Source organism: Danio aesculapii, chromosome 7 (genome assembly GCF_903798145.1).
Source record: "Danio aesculapii chromosome 7, fDanAes4.1, whole genome shotgun sequence".
Classification (NCBI taxonomy): Eukaryota; Metazoa; Chordata; class Actinopteri; order Cypriniformes; family Danionidae; genus Danio; species Danio aesculapii.
The window spans coordinates 35,357,139-35,384,618 of record NC_079441.1 but is presented as its reverse complement, the minus strand read 5'-3'; the positions used below and the strand labels follow the sequence as shown (position 1 = coordinate 35,384,618).

Here is a 27,480-nt window from a genome sequence, read left to right as displayed (position 1 = left end):
CATAACAATGATGTGTGGGTGTTTGGAAATCAAGCATTACCGTACAGACTTAATCAGAGATTTACAGCCAACCTTATAATTAAATTTAGTTTGAAAAGAAATAAAATAAGCATAATTGAGTTGTGGCTTGCGTTTTTCACCACTTTCAAAACATGATACTAGAAGACAACCGACTCAAAAGCTTTGAATTACAGTTAAGAGGTCTAGATCAATGTGAGGACTTCCTCTGCTTTGTGTGTGTGTGTGTGTGTGTGTGTGTGTGTGTGTGTGTGTGTGCGTGTGTGTGTGCGTGCGTGCGTGCGTGCGTGCATGCGTGCGTGCGTGCGTGCGTGCGTGTGCGTGTGCGTGTGTGTGTGTGTGTGTGTGTGTGTGTGAAATGTTACCTGAGAGTCTCGGCAGTACATCTCATACTGCTGGAGCATCTGTCTGCTGACCACACTGCCATGGTACACGATGACGTTGAGGTGTGTCCAGGTTCTAAACTCTCTCTCCCAGTTAGCGATGGTAGAGAGAGGGGCGATGATGAGGAACGGCCCCTTGATCCCTGTGCGATAGATCTCTTCCAGAAAAGTAATGGACTGTATGGTCTTTCCCAGACCCATCTCATCCGCCAGAATACAGTTACGCCTGCAAATTGAGCGGTACTTCAGTATCTTTTTGATATTTTTGCTTCACAATAGTTCACCCAAATATGAAAATTAGGGATGCTCCAATAAGGATTTTTGCAGCCGATACCGAGTACCAATTCCTTGTCATGGTGATCGTTCTGATACAGAGTACAGATTCTAAAAGCTTTATAATGCATTAAGCACATTTTCCCTCTAAGTATGAACCTTAAGAGAAGCGCTTACCTTACCGAAGAGAATAAATTAAGGATGCTGCATATAATACCTTAAACACATCTCAAAGGTCTTATTTTGTGTTCATCAGAAAAAAGAAACTCAAGTATGTTTGGAACAAGTAAAGGATGAGTTAATGATGACAGAATGTTCATTAGGGGGTAAAATTGACATTTGTGGCTATACTATTGCTTTAGTAAAGAAAGAAAGAAAGAAAGAAAGAAAGAAAGAAAGAAAGAAAGAAAGAAAGAAAGAAAGAAAGAAAGAAAGAAAGAAAGAAAGAAAGAAAGAAAGAAAGAAAGAAAGAGGGAGGGAGAGAGGGAGGGAGGGAGTGAGGGAAGGAAGGAAGGACAAAGAAAGAAAGAAAGAAAGAAAGAAAGAAAGAAAGAAAGAAAGAAAGAAAGGAAGAAAGAAAGAAAGAAAGGGAGAGAGGGAGAGAGGGAGGGAGTGAGGAAAGGACGGAAGGAAAGACAGCTAAAAAGCACAATCTTAAACAATCTTAACAGAGGTCCAGAAAAAGCATTCACTCCATACTAACAGCAAGCTTCAGCATGTCAAAACAAGAATAGCACACAAAAAAGGCTAGTAATTCAGCTGGTACTTCAATTATCACAACTCTTACATGACTTTCGAATTAGGTTTGTGAGTGGCTTCTGTACAAAGCCATCAGACAGATGAGTTGCTGGAATTTCAAGCATTTAAGTCATTCTGGAGTAAGTGCTGAAATCTGAATAGGACTTCCACAACACAGCTCTCTCGCTCACCGAGAATGCCACAGTTATTGAATATATAGAATAAAAGCAAGCATAAGAGACACAAATTGTATAACAGACGGAATGATGTGCAGACATTAGCTCACAGATGGAAAGTACACCACGAGTTTATGAGGTAGTATAAGAAATATGACTTACCTGTTGTACCAGTTGAAGAGCAGCCAGTTGACCCCCTCCAGCTGGTAATCCCTGAGACAGTTTTCGTTACAATACTTTCGCGATTTCTCCAGCTTCTTCCAGTGACTTGCTGGAGGACGCTCCTGAGAAACAGACACACGGAGCATTTAACGCTAACCACCCACAATACAGCTGAACCACAGACTATCTGCTTCTAGATCAATTCCACGCTTATACTGTATATACACACGAAAACTCATTATTCCATTTTTTTTATTTTAGCACGAGCAACTCTCTTTTCTACATAAATTGTGTATTATATATGCTTGTCAAAAGGGATTTAAAAACATAATATCATGTAAAATAAGATTTGAGTCAGTATGAAATCTTATCCTTTTTTAAACAGCAGCATATAAATATTATTTGATATAAAATATACTAAAAACATACTGTAAAATATGTAAAGTTTCACAAACTAATTTCGAGAGGAGCACATGATATGATCAACTACAGCTGGTCCTTATCGCTAATCATTAGCTAGCCTATCGGATCATTCCAAAATTACTTTAAATATCCTGCCTAAACTTTATTCCCTATCTTCGTTTTGGACATCATGCCAAACAAGCTTATGATGAATCCTCAGCTAAGTGCGAACTCTTGAATGCATATACTAATATCAGGATAAAAGCAGCACTAATTCTAACACAAAATGTACACAAATGTTATTATTCCTCCAGTTTTCTGTCACATGATTAAATGTACAGTCAAAATTGTGCAAATCTATGGATTGTTGAAACTGTAACTTCATGATACTTCAATAAACAGAAAGTTCAAAAGAACAGTATTTATTTAGAATAGAAATTCTAAACAAAATTATACCTTTCTTGAAAGGAAATGTTTGAAATAATATAATATAATATAATGTAATGTAATGTAATTCAATGTAATGTAGCATAACATAACACAAAGTAACGTAACGCAAAGTAACAAAGTAGAGTAAAGTAATGTAATGTAATGTTATCTTACCATTCTGTTGGTGTGTGGTTTTGCTGCCTGCAGCTTTTTGAACTCCTCAATCTTAGTCTGGTCTACATCTTCCATCAGCTCCCATGTGCTGTCCTCGTATGGCAATGAGCACCATTTCACCAGGTAATACACCACGGGCTACACACACACACACACACACACACACACACACACACACACACACACACACACACACACACACACACACACACACACACACACACAAAAAGAAGGCTTTGAGACTTACACAAATTGCACTGCCTTTTGAACATAGAGAGAGCATGCTTTCAGCAACCACAGAGAGTGTAGACTGCACTCATTCACACATATTTCACAAAGCAATCGCTACCTCTCCACTGTCCTTGTCTTCACAGTAGGACACCTCGAGAACTCGGTCCACTTCTACATAGTCAGGATTGAATGGGTCCTCCTCAATCTGTAACACAAGCATACACACCATGAACATATATACTCAATCAATCAAGTGATCATAATGGTCTATAATAGAGATTTACACGAGGGCATTATCGTTTTAAAACACATAACATTTGCTACAGTTATGATGGTGATCCACACTACTAAAGAGTTTACGACCCTTGAAAACTTTAAGAAATGCTGCAAACCCTGTTTTAATCCAGACTTCTAAAAATTGAGACATGGCTGTACATTCATGTGTCCTTCCATGATTTGTCGAGCCGCTCTTAAATGACCCTTTATTTTGTGTGTGTTTTTTAATGTCACAATATTTTGTTTTTATAGTGAGTTCACATAAAAAAACTAAACCACTGCAGTTATAAATTATGTATTCTTGCCGTCATGACCAAAAATGACCCACCGTGCTGAGAAATAACATTATTTTACATCAATACTTGAACATGAGAAGTACAAAGCCTTGTTTTTTAAAGCTTTTTATCTTGTTCTCTTCTGAACACTGGCTACATTTAAAAGATATTCTTCCAACTTAAATAAAGTTTTTTTCTTAGCACAATTCAATACTAGTCATTATCATTCATGTTTAATTAAATAATTGTATATAGTTTATTGTATCTAGGCAACTATAATTGAATTGATGGGCCCTAGCATACACCCGGTGCAATAAGGCGTAAGACATGTTTGACGTGTTCCTATTTTTAGACATGCGCAACAGTAATTTTCACTTTTGCGCACGCTGTTTAAATAGCAAATCCATTTGCTTCACTTTGTGGACTCATGGATGTTCTGGCCTAAAAAAAGAGATGTGTTAAGGCGCATTATTGGCGCATTGCTTCTTTGAGGAACTGAAATAGACTGAGCCACTGACCAACTGAAAGCTGGTCCAAAGTCCAGCGCAGAGCACATTAGTTATGCGTAGCAGTACTATTTATTATATGCATATTTATATTTGTTAACAAAAACAAGCTTAGATTTGTCCACCTGTCAGGTTTTGGAGACGTATACATCACCATATGGGGCATAAGAATAGGACGTGTGTTTGGATATAACTCAGTTTTTTGACCATACTTCATTATTATTGTTCATATATTTGTTTGCTGGATATTAGAACTAAATTTAGAAATAGTTTTGAAACAAATCTTTGCGCTTCAAAAACAATATCAAATATGTAGGCTAATGGATGTCTTCAGGGGTGTGTACAACACTGTTTCACAAAAGTAAAGGAGTAAATTAAAGTGTAAAGTAAATAGAAAGTAAAGAGGCTGAATGGAGGAGGCTCGTTCTTTATCCTCACACTGCAAATAGTTTGTTTAACTGTTTTCTCGCTAATGAAGAATTTAGTTTTTCCACTTACAAGGTCCACCATGTAAATAGCAAATGCGCCATGGCGCGATACAACTGACTCTTAAAGGGAATGGGAGATGAGACTCTGATTGGTTTAATACGTTATACTCAAAATGCACCATAACTCATTAAGAGAATAAGCACAACCCTGTTAGACCATGCGCCGTGGCGCAAATCATATTTTTTCCATCCTTAAAAAAGCAAAAGTGCATTTAGACACACCCTAAATGCTTTTGCGCCATGAACTTAAGACTTTGTGCCTAGATTGTTAAAAATAGAGGCTGATATGTTTAGCTCCAGACATTTGTCTTCAGTCATGTATTGTGGATTGAGATCTTTTCTGAAATGCAGAAATGGCACTATATTAAAATGAAAACACACCACTGTAAATGTCGAGATGAAAGTAAACCTTCAAGCATCATGCAACATATTATTAAAGGGAAACACAATATTTGCAAAAATAACAAACAAACACATTCTTACATCAGCAAAGAAGTGTGCTTTCTGGGCCTGTTTGATCTTGAAGCGCTTGATTTTCTGCTGGATCCTCTTGTCTTTTTCTAACTGCTGCTCCGTTGCCCACTCACAGTGAAGATATGAGCTACAACACACACGTTTACATAATTACTTAATGCTTCTTACATATGCGCTAAATTATGCATGCTAATCAACACATGACTAAATTGCTCTCTGAGCTGCTCTTGGTTATCAGCGATGAGAAAAAAAACCAGCTTGGAAGCAAACAGAGAAAACTGTTAAAGCTGACAAAAAAGCAGTGCATAATTGACTTACTAGTTTTTGTATTTCACAAAATACTCTTCGATTTCCACCAACACCCCAGGAGAAACCTGTAGAATGACACACACAACACCGAGAGAGAGAGAATTTTGAGTTAATTTCCATATCAGCTTCTCTTGCTATGTCATGGCAAAAAACAGATCAAGTTTACCACATTTTATAAATATCATTTTTTTAAACATTGTGTATTTTTACAGTACTGTGTTTTACTATACTGTATTTTTTACATCAGTACAAATCATAACTTTTACATATGTATACATTTTTTTCTTTTAAACAAAAAGTTGTAACATCATGTTAATATTATGTGTATAATATAGCAAAAAAATAACAGAGAAAAGTGAGAGGAAGAGGAAAAAAAAAAATAAATAAATAAATAAGGGGGTTCAATCACTGCTCTCTTGTTAAAGTACTCAATAAATGGATTCCATGTTACCTGGAAATTCTTAGTTTTATTTTTAGGGAAAGTCTGAGTTTCTCAAGTTGCAGGCAAGACATGACATTTTTTTTTATCAAGGTGGAGCAACGGGGAAGATCTTTTCGTATCCAATTCAGTAAAACCACTCTACATGCCAAAAGGGTTATAATCACTGTATGATGAGTTTTAGATAATTCTGCATCATCACAGACACCAAATATAGCTAAAATAAGCCCAGGGTATGCTTGTTTTCCTATCACTTCTGATATTAATTGAAAAACCAAAGTACAATGATTAACTATTTTAGGACAATTCTAAAACATGTAACCGAGCGATGCTGGAGTTTGACTGCATCTATCACACAGTGGGTCTACGGGAGGGAACATCTTACAGAGCTTTCATTTAGACAAGTAGAGTCGGTCCAGGATCTTAAATTGTATTAAACCATGCCTGACACACACAGAACTAGAATAAACCTGTTCTTGTGCTTTCAACATCCTTTTTTAAGTTTTATTTTTGATAAAGATTTGACAATTTTAGAAGGATTCACATTTAAAAATATTTCATTTAAAGTCTATCCAGAAAAAAAAAAAAAGTTGTCTGATAAGATTAAAACAGCATTCTACAAGGATATGTTTAACAGTTTGGTCTCTGTTGCAATACTAACATTTTGGGGGTTCTTCTCAGAGTAAATGTTCATGTGTGAGTCATTCAACACAGTGTTATTGCAACAATATTCACAAACACACGCACACACTCACACACACACACACACACATGCACACACGCACGCACGCACACACGCACACACGCACACACGCACACACACTTTAATGTAATTGATACATTTCTCATCATTTACAATACAATTTGAAACATTCACAGAATATTTCAGTCACAGCAATATTAAAATGCCATCTTACTTTTAGTAATTACTATTTTCTTTGCCATATGCTTTAATAATAGTTTTAAATAATAACATTAGATAAAATTAGAATGAAATTAGAGACCATGCTGTGGCAAAATCGGATCACAATTCATTACATCTTGAGGAATATCTGGAGCAAATAGGTCTATTAAAAAACTAAAATTATAAATAAGGATAATAATACTAAAGTAAAAGCATATTAAAACAAAGAGAATGCTAAACTCGTACCTCTTTTTTCACCACACGAGACGCCATGATTTTATCAACCACAGCAGCGTCTTCCTCGGTTGGATTCTCCTTCAAATAAAGAAAATATGAAGCTCAGAGTCCAGTCACAACACAGCAAATACTTTGAATTTGGGCAGAAAAAATCTAATTGTGAATTCTCTGACAGAAATCCAGTCGATTTGCAGTTTAAATTTGATAAACAGCTCAATTTTCTCAATAGTGTGCAGCACACACTTTAAATGAAGGAGCACAACATGCTTTAATTGTATAAACAAATGTTTATTAACTCTATTTGAATATAGCCAACTGTATATAAAGGGTGTCATATATATTACGGTATATGCATTAAGTCTGTGTGCTTCTCTTCACAAAATGACAGCTCTAAACATTCCTATGTGATGGTAGTTTTAAAAATAATAGGCAGTCAACCATTACATATAGTATATATCGGTTCTATTGCATTCATAACGCAGGCTTTATGCTGTTTGTAACGTTTCAAAACATGATTACAATTCAATTTCGAACAGATATTAATTTCGCTTAATCTCACAGTCCTAATCCACACACACAAACAGGTTTCACTTCTGCTAAACATAACATACTATATTCTAAATGAGAAAACTACTTGGATACATGAAGAGAAATGTGTGTATGCTTATGACAGAGAGCTGAGATTGTGTGTTCTCACCACAAACAGTTGCACTGCAGGCTTTTTGTTGGAGCTGCTCTTCTTGGCTTTGACGATGACCTTCATTTCTTCATCAGATATTCGGGCCTCACCGTCATCCTCATACTTCTTCCTCTTGACCTTCCTGTTTGAACGCCGTTTCTGTAAACACAGTGAGTGTGGTTTCATGTTTATGTTTTGGATTTTTTTCTCAGTGATCAGGCATTTATACACCATTGCGCTGAAGTTTCTTCTGCTCGCCAGGGCTGTATTTATGTGGTAAAAAAATAATAATAAAATGGTAAATATTATTAAAACACACATTTTTTAAACTGGTGTCTACTTAAATATATTTTAAAATACATGTTTTTTCCTGGGATGGCAATGCTGAAAGTTGTGTCAGGAGGTATTACTCCTGTCTGTAGCATCACATGATCCTTTAAATATAATTCATATGTTCTGATTTTCAGCTGAAGAAACTTTTTATTCATTCATTCATTCATTTTCGGCTTAGTTCCCTTTATTAATCCGGGGTGGCCACTATGGAATGAACCGCCAACTTATCCAGCCTTTGTTTTATGCAGCGGATGCCCTTCCAGCTGCAACCCATCTCTGGGAAACACTTACACACTTATTCACACACACATGCACTACGGACAATTTAGCCTACCCAATTCATCTGTACCGCATGTCTTTGGACTGTGGGGGAAACCGGAGCACCCGGAGGAAACCCACGCGAACGCGGGAAGAACATGCAAACTCCACACAGAAATGCCAACTGACCCAGCCGAGGCTCGAACCAGCGACCTTCTTGCTTTGAGGCGACAGCACTACCTACTGCGCCACTGCGTCGCCCAAACTTTTTTTTATTATTATTATTATTATTATTATTATTATTATTATTATTATTATTATATTATTATAATTATTATAATAATTATTATTATTATATTATAGTTGATAAATCTATTATGATTCAATGATGAATAGAAAATTCAAGCATTTATAAATAAATAAACTGCAATAATTTGAAACTTAATTATTATTTCACAATTACTTAACATTTTAAATGTCTTTACTTTTGGACTATTTAATGTATTCCTAATGAATAAAATGCATAAATAGAATCCATTATTTATTCCATCAACATTAGATGGAACTTTTACCCCATGGAAGGAAATAGGTGCACATACTGTAGGGGACCTTTTCGCTAATGGAAACAGAAATGTCCATTCCCTCAGAATAATTTTTTTCAGATTTTTACAGATTAGGAACTACATACACGCCTATACATTTTCATTGGATATTAATACCCCTTCAATCATTGACAAATACCTTGATTGGCGTAAAGGTATTTAAAAAGTATCAATAATTTATGAACAACTATAATCAGTTGTTTTCCCCTCCACAAAATCTCTTAAGAAAGAGTGGGAGAAAGAATTGGGGGTGGAGATTTCAGAAGAAATGTGGCAATCATGTTTGGAGGATACTAATAAACACTATAAATTCTAGACATTGTCGGTTTTAATTAATTAATAAGTGACAATAATCAAAGAAAAAAATACATAAAATCTTCCAAAATATTTCACCTCTTTGCCACAAAAGTAATTCATCAGATGCGGATCTATCTCACAGTTTTATTTTTTGTTCTAAGATACAGAATTATTGGAATGGAAATTTTGAAGTGCTTTCTAAGATGTTAGGGTTGCCGAGGTTGCAAATACAACCGGATCTAATGCTTTTAATTCTGGCATTCTCTGAACAAACGCATTTGTTGTCAAATATACAACATAAATTGCTCCCATACTGTTTAACTACTGCCAAGAAGCTACTGCTGCTACTGTTTCAGAAAAAAAGGAATCCCCTACATGTAAACTGTGGCTTGGAGAAATTACCTCTATGTTACATTTGGAGCGAATTAGATATTATTTGAAAAGAAAACTCAAGCAATTTTACAAAATTTACAATCCTTTTATCTGTGTTATTGAAAAAACCTTGTGGAATAATGCATCACTGTGTAATGATTTAATATGCTTTGTCATCATACTCTGTTGTTTAAACAGGTCTCTGTAAATAAGTTGGCTTGCTATGTGGGTAAGTTTTTTTTATTTATTATTATAATTTTAATATTGTTTTTCCTTTTTTTTGTCTTTTTTTCTTTTTATTTTATTATTTGCTTTGCCTATGTTATATTTGGAAAAAATATGTAAAACAGGGAATCATTTTCTAACTAAATCTGTGTCTTCGATGAAGCTTATTTGACAAAAATCCATAAATAAAACTATGTGTGATATTAATGGAAAGAGTTTTTGACTGACGGTGTCTAAAAATCATTAAAAATAAATAAATTCCAAAAATATTGCTCTTGCACTATGTAAATATGTCATTCAAGGTGATGAAGAGAAGAGGAGAACCCCTGCGCATGCACAATTTTATTTTTCACTCAGCAAATCACACATGCTCATCAGGGGCCCTTAAATAAATTAGTACAGTGCAGAGAGAGAGTGAGAGAAACACAGAGAGAGAGAGAGAGAGAGAGAGAGAGAGAGAGAGAGAGAGAGAGAGAGAGAGAGAGAGAGAGAGAGAGAGAGAGAGAAAGAGAGAGAGAGAGAGAGAGAGAGAGAGAGAGAGAGAGAGAGAGAGAGAGTCTGCCCTCCCTCCCAAATATAACATGACCTAAATGTGTATGAGTTAAAGTAAATGGAGAGGATGAGAATATCTCAGGATGACCAAATAAAGAGCCGCCCGCTCTGCCATGAGACCCCAGTGTTTCTCAGAATGCACAGGCTGTGGCTTTAACTCCGCAGCCTAACTGAGTCATCAAAAGCACACTGCTTTAATTAACACAGGGGGTATTTAAAGAGGATAATTATATCTGGAAGGGTGGATGGGGGTATATCATGGATAAAGAGAATGAGAGGTTAGGCGGTTCAGAAGAAAGATGAGGAATTCATTTGAGGGTACAGCGGTCGTCGAAGTCTCCTTCTCTCTAGTACTGCTCATTAACATGTCGCAGAAAGCACAAATTCATTATACAGTTTAAAAAATGCAAAACAATAATATTCCGTTTTTTGTTCATCTGTGTAGCACTTAGATGTTTGGAAAAGACAGCAAAAAAAGTCATGCAGAGACATATTAAGAATAGATAGAAAACCATAGAGTAGCTCACCGAATCATCATCTTTAGAGGATCTGCGAGTTGGTCTGTCATCATCAGACAGCTCTTCTGAGGAATCTGTCTTCTTTCGCTTCTTCTTTCCAAATTTTATAACAATTTTTCTGTAGAGGTGAAAACACAGAGAGACATAATTATTTCATCACCAATTACACACTTAATTGTTTGTTTATATATTGATTGTTTGTTCCTTCCAAAACATTAGCAAAAGTCCCATATATATATATATATATATATATATATATATATATATATATATATATATATATATATATATATATATATATATATATATAGTGAGATAATTTATATTTAAGTATAGAATTTTTTTTTAATTTATAATTACCTGGATGACTTGCTTTTCACTCACTAATAAACACTGGTCTCTCTTAATTTAATTGTAAATGTCATGTAATGAAACTAAGCATGCACGATATATCCATGGCCATATCATAATCAGCCGATAAATGCTATTTTTAATGTTATCGTTATTGGTCCGATGTCAAAATTAGGCCGATATCTTTAAACCGATAGAGTAGTAATTGTACAGAACTGCCTGCCTCGCGCATGCATGGGCGGAACTTGTTCAGACTTGCCAGTGCACTATAACGAAGCTTTCCTCACATTGTTTATTCCTTCAAAGTGCGTCCTTTCTTTGTGTGCTATTGCTGTGCGTTAATAACACAGTAAGTAAACATGTTCCTTATCATTGTAGATATGTTTGATATCGTATCATTGTGTATTTTGGTTTAAATCGTCTCAGGAAAAATATTACATGTATAAACATAATAGCAAAAAATATTTATATTTATCGGCTATAGAATATCGGTTATCGGCCTCCAAATCTTAAGAATTATTGATATCGGCCAAAAAATATGTATCAGTGCATCGCTAAATGAAACCCTATGAGTCAAATGCTTATATTCAGAAGTCGCTCTTGCTGGGCACTTGTAAGTGTCCCATTTTTGCAATGTCTCTTGTATCTTGTCAGTGCCAGGCACACAGGTAATGCTACTCAAGACATCAGCTGTGCATCACTCGCTCTTTCACTCTAGCTCTCATTCTGGGTCCTCCTCTCTAGATGATGTTACACTCCACTAGTCTCCGGGACAACGTGACTTCCTGGTTGCCTAGCGACCTGATCAGAGTGAAGCTGGTGGCGTGGGTGGAAGCAGTAATGTTGTATCCTGTGAGTGACACACGAGCTCCACTCAGCAGCTGTGAAATGAGACTGAGTGCTTTACTTCTGTGAGTGTGTGTGTGCGGACAGAGCTGGACTGAACTAAGAATGTCAGGGAAACCGGTTTAGGGCTCTAAATATCTCGCTTTTAATCTAATCTGTCAATGAATACAACAAAATACACATAAGGGTGCCCTATCTCTTCAAAAAAAAAATTATAATAAAAATAAAAACTACTGTATGCATGTTAATGACATGCATGTTTTATTGACCACTGATAAGGTCAATTAAATCAATAAAATTATTACAGATTAATAACTGGCATGCCTACATCTGACTACTGGTCATACAGTATCTGTTTCCTTCCACCTGTTTTTATGCGGATTTTGGATATGCGCATAAAAATCAGTTGATGGAAACACCAAGATGCGCATAAATTTTGAAAATGTGCATAAAAACATATGCGCATAACTGAGTAGGATTCATTTTTTATTTGATAAGAAAAGATGCACATAAACTACAATGAAAACACTTTTACTGAACAAATTCCACTATGCCGATAAAAAAAAAAAAGTCATGTGATTTTGTTATAAGAGATCATGTGATGATAAAAATGTTTGTGACTGGACAAAACCAGCAGGCTGAGCACATTGTAACACATCTGAAATGTTGTTTTGGTCATACTAAAACGATTTAGCCATTTCAGTATCAGTGTAATATATTATTAATGACCTATAGAATTAAGAGCGTCTGTGCTCCGCGTCTCACGCCTTTAAACACCACCTCGCGTTCACTGCATGTCGGCATTGTCTACTGAAGCGCAAGTAATTTATTAAATAAGGAAAAGATTCATGCAGCTTCTCCTACCGCAGTAAATTCTGTTTTTACTTTTGATATTTGGCACCAGATATTTAGGAAGTGACGATTTTGTTTTCTTAGACTCATTGCATGGAAACGCTGCTTTATTCGCTCGTCTTTTATGTGATTTTCCAGTTTTGCGTATACATTTGCCTCTTTAGCATTAGCAATAGCATTGCTGAGAGAAAAAAACTTATATAGCATTTTATAATAATAATATCTGAACTATATACTCAAAAATGACATTTGCTGTTTGTTGTTTTTTGGGGGGACAACTTTATCATTTTTATGTTCAATCCACTTAAATTTGTAAAAACGAATAAGTCAACTTAATTTCTTCTTGTTGTCCCAACACAAATCGATTGTGTGGAACTAGGGCTGGGCAAGCTCAAAATCAAAATCAATATCTTGATTAATTGGACATTTTAACTAAATTTAAATTAATGAACGATTATTTTATTTATTTATTTTATGTTTTTGCCCTCATAGTTCACTGACAAGTTTTGTACAGTAAATATGCTCACATATTACAACTGAGAGATTTTTCAATGTAGGGTGCATTGCTTGATTTTATAATAATTAAAGAAATCTACTATCTATAATTAGTAACTGAACATGCTGAACAACCATTAAAACACACATTAAAACGTGGCTCTCCACACCGCCCACCCTTGTCACAGATACCAAACCGGCCAATCAAAAAGCTTGTGCTATGCGCCATTGTGACGTGTCGTTAAATTTTTTTGAGAGGTGCGTGGGTATGCGAAGACTGCGTCGGACCGCACACGTGCACTTGGCAGAAGTATAATATCAGAATAATATAATAAGTATAAATCACAATATAATCAGTACGGAGTAGCCTTGACAAAGCAGGGTAACGTGATTCCACACCAGTAGGGAAAGTAATTGAAAAAATGTAATTAGAACAATTATAGGTTCTCAATGTCGATTTCGATTACTTTTGAATTAATTGCCCAGCCCTATGTGGAACCCAGCATTTTTTTTTTCAAAACGGGCAACTGGCAACCCTAAATAAATATATAGTTACACTAACTGTACAACAAATTTAGTGGAATAATAGTCCTCAGTACAGAAATAATATGGTATATAAAATAATAAGGTATGAAACAAACAAAAATTTTAGTGCCATTCACCATAAACAGCATTTATTAAAAACTTCAAGCCAAAACAAATTTAGTTAAAGCAAAGACGGAAACTACCAGCATGTGGGAAATGCTCTATAAAATCTTCAAACGCCTCTCTCTACTTGACAGTAATTGCATTATATTAGTCTCTTTGAAATAAACTGAAAGTTGCTGCACATTTCAGATAATTCAAAACTGTAAGTTCTAGAAAATATGGTCGAAAGAGATAAAACATACAACAAAAGCAAACATTAAGGTGTTTTTGTCTTGTATGTGTATGCTTGAACATATCCTAGCAATATTAAAATACAGATTCTGTCTCTCAAACTTTTACGTTGCTTGAACATGTAAAAAAAAAATACATAAAAACACATGGAGCTCTGCAGGAAACTAAATATAAAAGAATAAAGCCCTGAAGGAAAGATATGCCAGTCACTGGTCTTTTCTTCTGCAGACTGTTTGTAGTTCTGCATTCTTATCATTCTAACATTTAATACCATATCCTGTGCTACAGCTCTTGAAACAAGCACCAGGGCAGTAAGGCCAAAGTTTGATTTCCTCCATTTCAAAAAAAAAAAAAAAACCATTGCTTTCATATAAAACATCCTGCTAACTGATGCACATATTTGATCATTTCACATGAATAAATCTTTAAATCAAAAAATACTTCAGTAAAATCAACATTAATTGGATAGTTCACCCATACATGGAAATGTCCTCTATTTTTAATCACATTCAAGTGGTTATGACTGTTTATAGAGTTATTTATTTTGTTGAACACAAAACAAGATATTATGAAGAATGCTGGAAAAAACAAGATATTGTCACTCATAATAGGAACAAAACACAATAGGGATGCACAGATTTTTCAGCTTCTAAAAGTTATCTGCTGAAAAATGGCTTTTTTTTGTTTTGTTTTTGGCTGAATGAGAAAAATGTCAAAAGAACAATATTCTGTGGTATGAAACCCATTCATTTCAATGGCTGCGCAAACGTGGTTTGTTGTTCTGTTCAATTCAATTCACCTTTATTTCTATAGCACTTTTAGGCCCCATTTACACGAATGCATTTTCATTTTAAAAACGGCGATTTAAAATGAAAACGATCGGTGTCCACACTAGCGTTTCACCCAGCGTTTCTGAACAACTCTCCGCCTACACCAAACCACTGAAAACGCACATCACTTGACCACACACACACACTCACTCTGGCATGCGCTGCAGCTCATCTAGCCAGATGAGAGCTGTGCTTGTCGGACTGTTCATAAAGGATCTACCGCTGGATCCAATCTCACTATATTCATCTTGTTGTCTATATCTAACGACATATTCCCCAACTTTGGTCTTTTGAATCAATTTCTTGTTCTCAGGTAACTTGTTTTGGCTGGGCGCAAAGATAAGTTAATAATTAATGTAACCACGTACATTCTGTATATTGACTGATTGTTTGTCTTTATTTCCCATATTATATAAACTTATTGTACCTTATACTTTTATATTGGCCATTATCGATTATTAAAACTAATATTCAGCAAAAGAAAGGGTATGTTTCGTATTTTCAATGAAAAAGAAAGGAGGCAGTAATGTTATGGGCTCCGTTTTATTACAAATATGTATACAGTGAAGATGACGCTCATATATGCAGCACGACGCCTCAACATTTCTGCTGTCTGTTAAGTTGTTAATATCAAAATAAAAATAGGCAGTTCCTTATATCATGTTTTCATGAAACAACGTACGTATCCAGGATCATGTGAATGACATTATAAAGTACACTGTTCCCTTTGAAGATTTACCCGACATGTCCTCTGGAGTCTATTTCCAATTTCAAACTTACTAAGTCTGAACTTACAAGGAGAGGATGCAGGACTGAACTGTGTGTAGGCTATTTAATATTAAGGAAAAAGCCCCAATCAGAGAGGCGATTGTCTGCAGCCCCGCCTCTGTTTTCCTCTATCCACACTGAGACAGAGCTGCATCATTTTAGAATGAAAACAGCCTCTTCAGCGTTTCCAAAACACTCCGTTTTCAGCGCTCAAAAACTCTGGCGTAGTGTGGATGGATGGAGTAACCATAGCAAAACTTAAGCGTTTTAAAACGAAAACGCATTAGTGTAAACGGGGCATTACAATGTAGATACTGTCAAAGCAGCTTAACATAGAAGTTCTTGTAAACCGAAATTGTGTCAGTCCAGTTTTTAGAGTTGAAGTTCATTTTACAGAGAACCCTTACTATAACTCAGTTCAATTTTCGTGGCCTCACAGTTTCGCAAATGTTTTTCATGTAATTTGACATGCTTTTTTCTACAGTGCATTGTGTTCTGCGTCCTGATTAGCTCATTGTGTTTTGCGTCCTGATTGGCTCATTGTGTTTTGCGTCCTGATTGGCTGTAGACCATTTTCAATCAATCTCCTCCGTGCCATATCTCCTGTACAGTACAGAATGCATTCAGCTTGCCAAATTTAAACAAATCTTTGATTGCTAGCAGTGTGACTCTGAAGTGCTGTTTTCTTCCCTCAATGTCGACGAAATGTTCTGCACCAACAAAGGCACCTGCGGTAGCACCCAAAAGACAGAGGAAGATGCTAACCATCGTATAAAATTTGAACTTCTGGACATGCTAAGGGAAGGTAGAAGTTACGCAGCTATAGGACACTATTAAGGAATAAATAAATGAAGATTAAATGGTTTTGATCTTTAGTTATATTCTATAATACCAGACATTTTTTCTAGGAAGGTTTGAACTTTCAGAGTTTAAACAAGAGAGAAAAGTGTGACAATTTTAATGTTAAGTGTATAAAGTGTGTAGCGAGGGGTTTTACAGCCTTAAATCATCTATAATAATTGTACAAAATAAAGCTGACTACTTCACAGATTTCGCCTATTGCGGGTTATTTTTAGAACATAGCTCCAGCGAATAATTAAGGACCACTGTAGTTAATTTCAGTGTGGTATAATTTTCACTGCTGAAAGTCTAAAGACTGAAGAGCAAATCCATCGATGCACAGTTCCACAAGTCCCAAAACCAAGCAAGCCAGTGGTGAGGAACAAAACTTTACCAATTGATGAAAGTGAAAGAAAAAACCTCGAGAGAAACCAGGCCAGTATTCTGTTGACCATAATAAAATATATAAACAAATAATAAGTAACTATTACAAAGCGTTTTTAATTTTCAGTCGAGTCCAGATAAAAACTTCCTTTCATTTCAGTGCATCTCTAAAAAATAAATAAATGGCAGGTTTTTATTTCTTCTTATATTCTTCATTATATCATCACATAAAAAAATTGAACAGGTCTGAGGCAAGTGGAGGATGAGCAAATGATAAAAGAATTTTAATTTCTGGGTGAACTACACCTTAAAAAAACTACTAACAACTTGGTAAGGGACTACAATCCTTATTTTTCTTCTAAAGTATCTTTTAGGAATGTAAATCACCTGCTGTTTTAATAGCTGTACTTTGGCACAGATAAACCTTTGCAATCCGAAAATATCTTTATTACAGCTCAAAGTCAACTCACCAACAAACAAAAACAACATGTAGGCACACACAACATATAATGAAAGTCAAATATAATATATATTTTTAATTGACTGTAGTTTCCACTCTATATTTGAATACTGGGTGGTTTGGTAAGTCATAAAAAAACAAGGCGATCTTCAGTGAATGTGTGTGAGTGTTTCTCGAATATCTTACAATGCACCAGTATTTAAAGGTTATATGAATCAGAGACAAAACATATACGTGCTCGCACACCTGCTCGACAAATGACAGCAGAAGGTCTTGAGCAGCAGACAGAGAGGGCCACATTAATATTTCAGGGCTGTAACCTTGGCTACAGATACGCACACACACTTATTCTTATCCTAAAAGCTCCCACTAACAAATAGCTGCACAAACATACACATTGAGGTATAAGGCAGTCAACAATTGGAGTTTAAGGCAGGTTTGACAGGTTAGGTTTGATTAAAGCTAACTCTATTCTGTCACAGGTCTTTCAGCTTGGTTTATCTAAAAAAAGTGTGAAGGCTGCCATCTGAACCGTGCAGCATAAAAGAAGCAGACTGTGAGGTTTGAAAAAAAAAAATGAATTCAACGTGGACGAACAGTATCTACTGTCACTGAATCAAGTACAGGACATGATATGATGAAATGGCCATGAAACGTACAGAATTCTCAACCATTCTGTTTTATGTTGCCCTTAACAGATCAAAACAGGTGTTGGAAACCTGACTCCTTGTAGCCTTTGCAAAATATCTTCTTTTGTGTGTGTGATGAAGGAATCCCTGGCGCTAATTTGACTCATTATGAGTTCGCTGTTGCTTAAACAATACTATCACATGTCTACATACAATGGGAATGTTCAGCCCAGCAGACAGCATTGTTTTTGGATGATTGCTAGGTTTGGTGAAAAAATATATACATGTCAAAAAGGAGTTCTGTTGTTGATGTCGTTGTACACTCACCGGCCACTTTATTAGGTACACCTGTCCAACTGCTCGTTAATGCAAATTTCTAATCAGCCTATCACATGGCAGTAATTCAATTCATTTAGGCATGTAGACATGGTTTAGAATGGGGAAGAAAGGTGATTTAAGTGACTTTGAATGTAGTATGGATGTTGGTGCATTTGTTATTGGTGCCAGACGGGCTGGTCTGAGTATTTCAGAAACTGCTTATCTACTGGGATTTTCACGCACAACCATCTCTGCGGTTTACAGAGAACGGTCCAAAAAAAGAAGATATCCAGTAAGCGGCAGTTGCCTTGTTGATACCAGAGGTCAGAGGTCACCCCACTATTCACTGTGGCCTGAGCTTCAATAACTTTTCCCAGGTGAAAATGCTGCCCCAGTCCGCCCCTGCTTGAGACAGATGGGCTACATCAGCAGAAGACCACTGGGTGCCACTCCTGTCAGCTAAGAACAGAAAACTGAGGCTACAATTTGCACAGGTTCACCAAAATTGGACAATGGAAGATTGTAAAAACTTTGCCTGGTCTGATGAGTCTTGATTTCTGCTGAGACATTCAGATGGTCAGGTGCGAATTTGGCATCAACAACATGAAAGCATGGATTCATCCTGCTTTGTATCAACGATTCAGGCTGTTGGTGGTGATGTAATGGTGTGGCGGATATTTTCTTGGCACACTTTTGGCCCATTAGTTCCAACATCGTGTCAACGCCACAGCCTATGTCATCCCTTTATGTCTACAGTGTACCCATCTTTTGATGGCTACTTCCAGCAGGATAACGCGCCATGTCAATCATCTCAGACTGCTTTCTTGAACATGACAATGAGTTCACTGTACTCAAATGGCCTCCACAGTCACCAGACTCAATCCAATAAAGCACCTTTGGGATGTGGTGGAATGGGAGATTTGCATCATGGATGTGCAGCCGACAAATCTGCAGCAACTGTGTGATGCTATCATGTCAATATGGACCAAAATCTCTGAGGACTATTTCCAGTACCTTGTTGAATCTATGCCACGAAGGATTAAGGCAGTTCTGAAGGCAAAAGTAGGTCCAACCCGGTACTAGTAACGTGTACCTAATAAAGTGGCCGGTGAGTGTATCTTTACAATAAGACTTTACAATAAAAAATTATTAAATTAAAGGATTGGTTCTGTTGTCTTATTAATTACTCATCCTCATGTCCTTCAAATGCCCTGAGGCAACTTTAATCTTCTAAAAACAAATCCAGACACTTTAGACGAAAAAAAAGAAAATTGTGATATTATCTTCGAAACACAAATGAGGAAATTGTAGAATGAAATCCGAGAGCTCTCTCATCCCCCATAGACAGCAATAATCATAAATAGGGCTGCACGATATTGGAAAAAACTGATATTGAGATATTTTATTTTTCTGTGCTATTTGATAGCTTTAACAGTTTTCAGCTACAGAAATTGAATAAATTTGGCGCAGTAGGTAGTGCAGTTGCCTCACAGCAAGAAGGACGCTGGTTCGAGCCTTGGCTGGGTCAGTTGGCGTTTCTGTGTGGAGTTTGCATGTTCTCCCTGCACTCGCGTGGGTTTCCTCCGGGTGCTCCGGTTTCCCCCACAGTCCAAAGATATGTGGTACAGGTGAATTGGGAAGGCTAAATTGTCCGTAGTCTATGAGTGTGAGTGTGTATGGATGTTTCCCAGAGATGGGTTGCGGCTGGAAGGGCATCCGCTGCGTAAAACATGTGCTGGATAAGTTGGCGGTTCATTCCGCAGTGGCAACCCCAGATAAAGGGACTAAGTCGACAAGAAAATGAATGAATGAATGAATGAATGAATATTCAGGTCCATTAAGAAATATCTGAAATGTGCCACAACTTACATAATGCAATTAATATCAGGCAATCAAAATGTGGGGGAAAAACAACAACAAAAACACAGAAACTTTTGGATTTTGGATATTTAGAGCTACTGGCAATTAATTTGTCATTAATTCAGAATAAATGATATAAAGAGACACTAACAGCAATACAGCATAAGTCTTTTTTTCTCCTCTGCTCAGCATGTCACAGCAAAACATGTCTCTTCATACTAAACATGTCAATTCAATTGCATTGAACCACAAAATCATAAGTAGATAAAAACTGGTCTGAATGTGTGAGAGGGAAACTCAATGTGTCTGGAGAGAGTGAATTTGCAGTATCAGTTTCCATCTGTCTCGCATGGCTTCACTTTAGTCTGGCGCTGAATCTAAAACTTCACATTGTAAACGCTTTAAACCACCTGCTTCTTCATCATCTGAATGAATGAACACTTGGATACTTTTATTAAAAATATCAATAGCAGTACTAATGCAATGGCATGAAGCAAAGAAGTTTTGATATATTACTGTATCGACACAGCCATTACATTTCTGGCAGACTGTACTATTATAAATATGGGTGTGTGTGTGTGTGTGTGACTGCAGAGACTCTGAGATCACATGGTCTGCTTTAATGGCAGCTGTTGGCTGTAGAGTGCAGTTTGGTGCAAAGCGGGTCAGTAGGTTTCTGGCTGTGCTCTTCACCGCAGGCTCAAAGACACCATGCCTGCTATTTATGAAACCAAGAACCAAGACCCATCTCGGCCTCCGTGTCTCCACAGTTATTTGAGAAAAAAATATCTGGCGCACAGCTTGTACAAATCCATTTATTTAAAATAGCCCTCAGTAGTAAAAGGTAAGGTTATTTTTACTGAAGGTTTTAACATAAGGACTTTAAGGGTTTGCAACTGTCTGACTTAAAAAAAAAAAAACAGTATTACAGTATTTCTAGACACTTCTTGAATGCATCACATACCCAAACACCCTAAAATGTTAATGATAAATTAATTTAAAGGTAAAAGAGGGGGGAACTCTGGTAATATTTTGCACATTAAGTAAAACAGTACACATATAAGCCACAGACCTTCAGAATGTTAGCTGAAATGGAAAGTAAACTGTTATAACAATTATGTTAAGCTTAAAGCTATTTGTGACACCAGTGGCTGTTTTTTTTTTTATAATTAGGGGTCTTCACCTTTATTGGACAGGACAGTAGAGAGTATTGACAGGAAAGCGTGGGGAGCAGAGAGAGGGGAAGGATCGGCATAGGATCACGAGGCAGGAATCGAACTCGGGTCGCCATGAGCACCGGAGTACATGTTTCACCGGAGTACATTTTGAAAAAAAAATATGCTAGAAACCTGTAACCATTCACTTCAATAGAATCAAAAACAAACACTATACAAGTCAATGGTTACAGCTTTTCAACATATTTCAAAATAACTTCTTTTGTGATGAGTTTTGGGATGAGTTCTGTCCCTTTAAAACTGGCAAATTGTCTCTTCCTGCTCCTTTCAATTATTGTAGTGGCATTCAAGACTACCTGAATTTGTCTGTCATGAACAGGCCTTGGTATCACTTGTGTGTATTTTGGCTAAAACCTCAAACATTCCACAAAACACACTATGAGTGAAATTAGAAATTAGTTGTGAGGTGGCAGTCAAGCTAATAAAACATGTGGCTTAGATTTTTTCTTTGAGAATTAATATCACAGCTTGTTTAAATCCATTTATTTAAAATAGCCCCACAGTAGTAAAAGGTAAGGTTATTTTTTACCGACTTTATTTAAAATACCGAGGGTATTTTATGGACTTAAGGGTTTGTTGCATCTGTCTGACTTAAAAAAAAAAAAAAAAAAAAAACAGTTTTACAGTATTTCTACACACTTCTTGAGTGCATCACATACCCAAACAACCCAAAATGTTAATGATAAATTAAATCAAAGGTAAAATAGTGGGGAGATCTGATAATATTTTGCACATTAGGTAAAACAGAACATGTATAAGCCACAGACCTTCAGAATGTTTGCTGAAACGGAAAATAAACTGTTATGACAATTATCTTAAGCTTAAAGTGATCATACACACAGTATAATTTAGAAACCTTTTTTGTGACTTTTTGTTAAGTGACTGTAGTAGAATGCTGCGCTGTGTGAACGTTGAAAGAAAATTGCCGGAAAGAGCACGTTCACGTCTAGAACGCGCTGACGTGAAACATCTTCTCCAGACAGTAAGTGGCTGTATTGTTATTAAAGGGGACAGTTCACCCAAAATTTAAACTTTCACTGTTTACTCACCCTCAAGTGGTTCCAAACCTTGAGTTTCCTTTTTATGTTGAACACAAAAGTACAAAAAATGTCAGAAACCTGAAAAATTGACTTTAGTAGTATAAAAAAAACAAATAATATATAAAAGTCAATGGTTACAGCTTTCCAACATATTTCAAAATAACTTCTTTTGTGATCAGTTTTGAGATGAACCGTCGCTTTAAAGCTTGTAAATTGTCTCTTTTTGCTACTTTCAATTATGGTAAGGGCATTCAGAATAGGGCTGAGCGATTAATCTAAAAGAAATCGACATTCAGAACCTGTAATCGATCTAATTTATCCAGGTCAATTTTTTCAATTACTTTCCCTACTGTGTGTGGAGTCACATGACCCTGCTCTGATAAAACTGAATTATACTTATTATATTATGATTTATACTTATTATATTATTATGATATTATACTTCTGCCACGAGCATGTGTACAGTCCGGTTCAGACATAACATATTCGCACACCGCTCAAAAAAAATTTACTTATACGTCACAACAACGCATAGCACAAGCTTTGTGATTGGTCAGTTTGGTAGAGGTGATGACTGTGGGTGGTGCAGAGAGACGCATTTTAGGCAATGTGTTTTAATTTCAGTTGTTTACTGTTGATGTTCAATAAATAATCAGATGGTAGATAGTGTGTGTTTTCTTCAATTATTTTAAAATCAAGCAGTGCTCCCTACATTAAAAAAATCTCTCACTCGTAATATGTGAGCATATTTACTGTACAAAAATTGTCAGTGAACTATGAGGACAAAAACATAAAATAAATAAATAAATGAAATAATCATTTATTAATCATAATAGAGTAAAAATGTTCAATTAATCGATTAAAAGATTTAGATTTTAGGCTAAATCGCCCAGCCCTAAATCAGGACTACCTGAATTTGTTTGTCATGACAGGCCTTGGCATCAGTTGTGTATTTTTCTAGAACCACAAATATTCCAGAAAACACACTATGAGTAACATTAGAAATTTGTGAGGTGGCCGTCAAGCTAATTAAACATGTGGTTTTTATTTTTTATGAGGCAGTAGGACCATGTCCCATTGTCATTTTATGATTTAAAGGGATTTTTTACAGGCAGCTCTACTAAAGTTTTAATGCAGCCCTTTGTGGCGTCTGATTCAATCTTCACAGCGGTCTACTACACCACAGTCCATGCAACAAATCATCATGACCAATGATAGCAGTCAGGGGTTTTGTGCTTGTGGAAATAAAAGATGGCAAACAAGAAGATATTCAAGTGAGGGTTTTTTTTGAAAATTTTTCAATGAAATGATTGCTTTAAGCCAACTTTGGCCATTGGAGTTGAGTGACTGTTTATGCAGTGTCTATGTATCCTTTGTCTAGAAATGTCTGCATACACAGTACATATGCAGTCCGCTTGTTGTGTGCTGATAGAGTGGAATGTGTAAAAATAAAAATATATTCCATTTCTTAACGTTAGATGTATTTAATTACTTTGGACTTCATTAATATCTTGTATTTTAATATAATTCATTAAAAGTGTATGTTTACAATAAATGTTATACTCTATATAATAATTTATTTGACTCCAGTTTGCCTGATATTACTTCTTATTTAATGTTTTTTTTTTCTGTGAGGTTTGGACATCATTAAATGTGCATGCTATCATTCTGTTTTTACTAAAAAAAAATACACCATTTTCTATAAAAATAAAATAAAGAAATTTTAAAAAACTGAACACTTTCCTGTGTAGCTTCCTACTCAAGCTTCCTGTGTAGCTTAAAAAGATTATTTTATGGCCTACTTTAAACAGTGGCAGGATTAGGCAGGTAGTGATGGGGAGAAAAGTTGGGGATCTCTCAAGCTGAGAATTGTACTCACTTATGTCATAAAAATTGTACTCTGGTGCATGGCTTTAACAAAAATACCTTATTTTATTAAAAAAAGCAATATTCTGGCCTTAACCCTTTAACTGCCCCACAAAGAAAACTATTTTTGGATTGGATTTCTTAACTCCTAATGTCACTAGCTAACACACTTGATGCATTTTTTTAACACATCCCATAATTTCTAAAATATCAACCTCTACCAAATGGTTATGTCGGTTCATGGTAAAAGTAGCGGAATTAATACATACACTATGAAAAATCTGAAAATATGAAGTGTAAAACCAATTTATTTTAAAACTTAATCAAAATAAAACATTTTAAAATACTAAATCATCTTTATTTTTTGAAGTACACCATAAAATAATTCAGATTAAATAATTCAGGCACGTTTTCTTACTTAATTATAAAAAAAATTACAATAAAACCAAAATCAAGAGTGGTAGTGCAACAGGATTATGCTTGTTTGATTTTTTTTTTCTTGTAAACCAACAATGCTGTGTGTGTAAACCATTATTTAAAACAGTTATTCTTTAAATGACTTTAACAGTCGTTATTTAAAACAAGCAAAATGTGGTCAACCATTTGGTAGAGCAGGCAGTTAAAAGGTTAAAGCAAAGAAGCACTGGGATCCAAAAAACTATAAAAATTAAGAAATAAATGGTGCCAGCTATAACCTTGCTGCTATATAGGACTGTACTGGCTTACTTTATACAACTACAGTCCCAGCATAAGAGACTGGGTATAAGGGAATAAGACCGATTTAGTCATCTTGATAGTCAAAAATCCTCAATACTTGTCAGATGCCCCCATCACTGGATTGGGAATTATTTAACTTTTTGTGTTTCTTTATGGACATGATACTGTTAGCAACAACGCAACACTCAAACAATAATTAATACCACTCTCTAAGAGCAGAGAGGCAATAAACATAGTCAGTTTAGAGTAATGCTAGTTCACAACACTGTTCATAACAATTACACTGCAAAACAAGCTGAGTAAAACCTTGCCAAACCAGACAGGTGACTGAGTATGTCGCATGCAGATGGACACTGCTTAGACTATTACCAATTCAATATGCAAACCTGTTCCTCGTATTTTGGAGGCTCTGAAAAGCCAATGTCTGTAGTGGAGAAACTAATCTAAACAAGAAAAGAAATCACCCAGTGAGGCGTTGAGTCTGAACATACACATGCCCTGTTTGTCTTGCCTTTACCGCTGAAGTATTTGGGTCAGTCAGACTGCTAATCCATTAAGCACGATGAACAAGTCACAAAAGAAATTCAACATACCACTTTTACAAGCACAGTGGGAATGTTCAACATTTTCAGGCAAGCTTCGTAATTCCAGCAATGGACCAAATGAGAGCATGCAGTGTTCTAAATGCAAAGCAGCATCAAGACTGGACATTAGAGTAGGGAAAAGCAATATGGTGGCACCAAGTTTGCAGAGGCCTTCACATAATGCACATGACCTAGAAATCTCATGTCACATTCTTCCTTTCAGTCCTCTATTAATGCAGATCAGATGACATCATGATGTTATAAAGCTCTGCATGCCGTGAACCACTCAAAAACGACGCTGTGTGTGTGTGTGTGTGTGTGTGTGTGTGTGTGTGTGTGTGTGAGCACATGTAAAGTACTTGTGTAAAGGAATTATTAAGCACACTCAAAAAAGGGAGAACAGCAGATAGAGGTTTACTGCATGCTTGCTCCTTTTGTTAATAGGGGGTTTCATATCTTTTTCATATTTGCCTAAAAATATTGACCAAAACTTGCAGTGACCATTATGCATAATAATTTTAACATAATTTTCTCATAATATTAGTTCAACAACATAAAATTTAAATGAAACTATCATTTTACACTTATTTATTTTATTTATTTTCTAGCAGATAGTATATATATATATATATATATATGCATTTTTTAAATACAGTGTTTAGCATATATGAGTCCACCCCTCATAAATCTATCTTTTAAATTCATATTTTTAATAGGAAGCTATACAATATTATGTTTGTGCAAATACATTAGATTAGTCAGGTCTGAAGCCAAATCTGGAGCTTATCTAACAAAATGACTTACAATAACGGTCCAAAAACTAGCACACCCAACCTTATATGTTATAGAAAAATATTAAATACAAATTTTAAAAAAGAGGAAAAATCAGAAGCAAAAAAACGAAAAGAATTTAGTTGAAATTTTGTAGTTTGTAATTGTTTTTCTTGCAATATTTTGCTTGGATTTAACTGTATTACCTTTAATTTCTAAATATGTTTGGTGACTAAAATATTATTTTAAAAAATATATCTGTTTAATAAATCTGTTTTGTTAAAATGCACCAAAATACATTGCCTATATTCACTGAGAAATGGATACAAATATTCATTTTCAAAATGGAGTGTAGTCAATTATGCTGAGCACTGGGTATACAGACAATAATTGATCAAACTTATTTTCTAGCAGATAGTATATATATATGTGCATTTTTTAAATACAGTGTTTAGCATATATAAGTCCAGCCCTTATAAATCTATCTTTCAAATTCATATATTTAATAGAAAGCTATACAATATTATATTTGTGCATATACATTAGATTAGTCAGTACTGAGGCCAAATCTGGAGCCTATCTAACAAAATAACTTATGATAACGGTGCAAAAACTAGTACACCAAAATGTTTATGTTATAGAAAAATTAATTAAAAAAAGAGGAAAATCAAGAGAAGCAAAAAAATGAAAAATTTACTTGAAATTTTGTAGTTTGTAACTGCTTTTCTTGCAATATTTTGCTTGAATTTAACTGTATTACCTTCAATTTCTAAATATGTTTGGTGACTAAAATATAATTGTAATAAATATATCTGTTTAATAAATATGTTTTGTTTAAATGCACCAAAATACATTGCCAATATTCAAATAAATTTTCTAGCAGGTAGCAGGGGCGTCGCTAGACCCAATTCACTGGGGCACGTGCCCCAGTAAAAATCTCCAGTGCCCCAGTAAATGCATTGAGATATGATTTACTTCATATGCAAGTGTATTTATTAAGAGTGGTAATTCTGAAATAAAGACGG

General features: G+C 35.5%; 1 protein-coding gene across 1 annotated transcript in view; it reads right to left on the bottom strand.

The window, feature by feature from the left end:
• Positions 1-27,480, bottom strand: part of chd9 (chromodomain helicase DNA binding protein 9) — a 115,334-nt gene that overhangs the window by 33,636 nt on the left and 54,218 nt on the right. Inside the window, 9 exon segments of the mRNA XM_056461787.1 lie at positions 384-627; positions 1,751-1,872; positions 2,756-2,893; positions 3,105-3,191; positions 5,015-5,132; positions 5,324-5,379; positions 6,904-6,972; positions 7,592-7,732; positions 10,740-10,848. Of these exon segments, the coding sequence (XP_056317762.1) occupies positions 384-627; positions 1,751-1,872; positions 2,756-2,893; positions 3,105-3,191; positions 5,015-5,132; positions 5,324-5,379; positions 6,904-6,972; positions 7,592-7,732; positions 10,740-10,848 (1,084 nt within the window).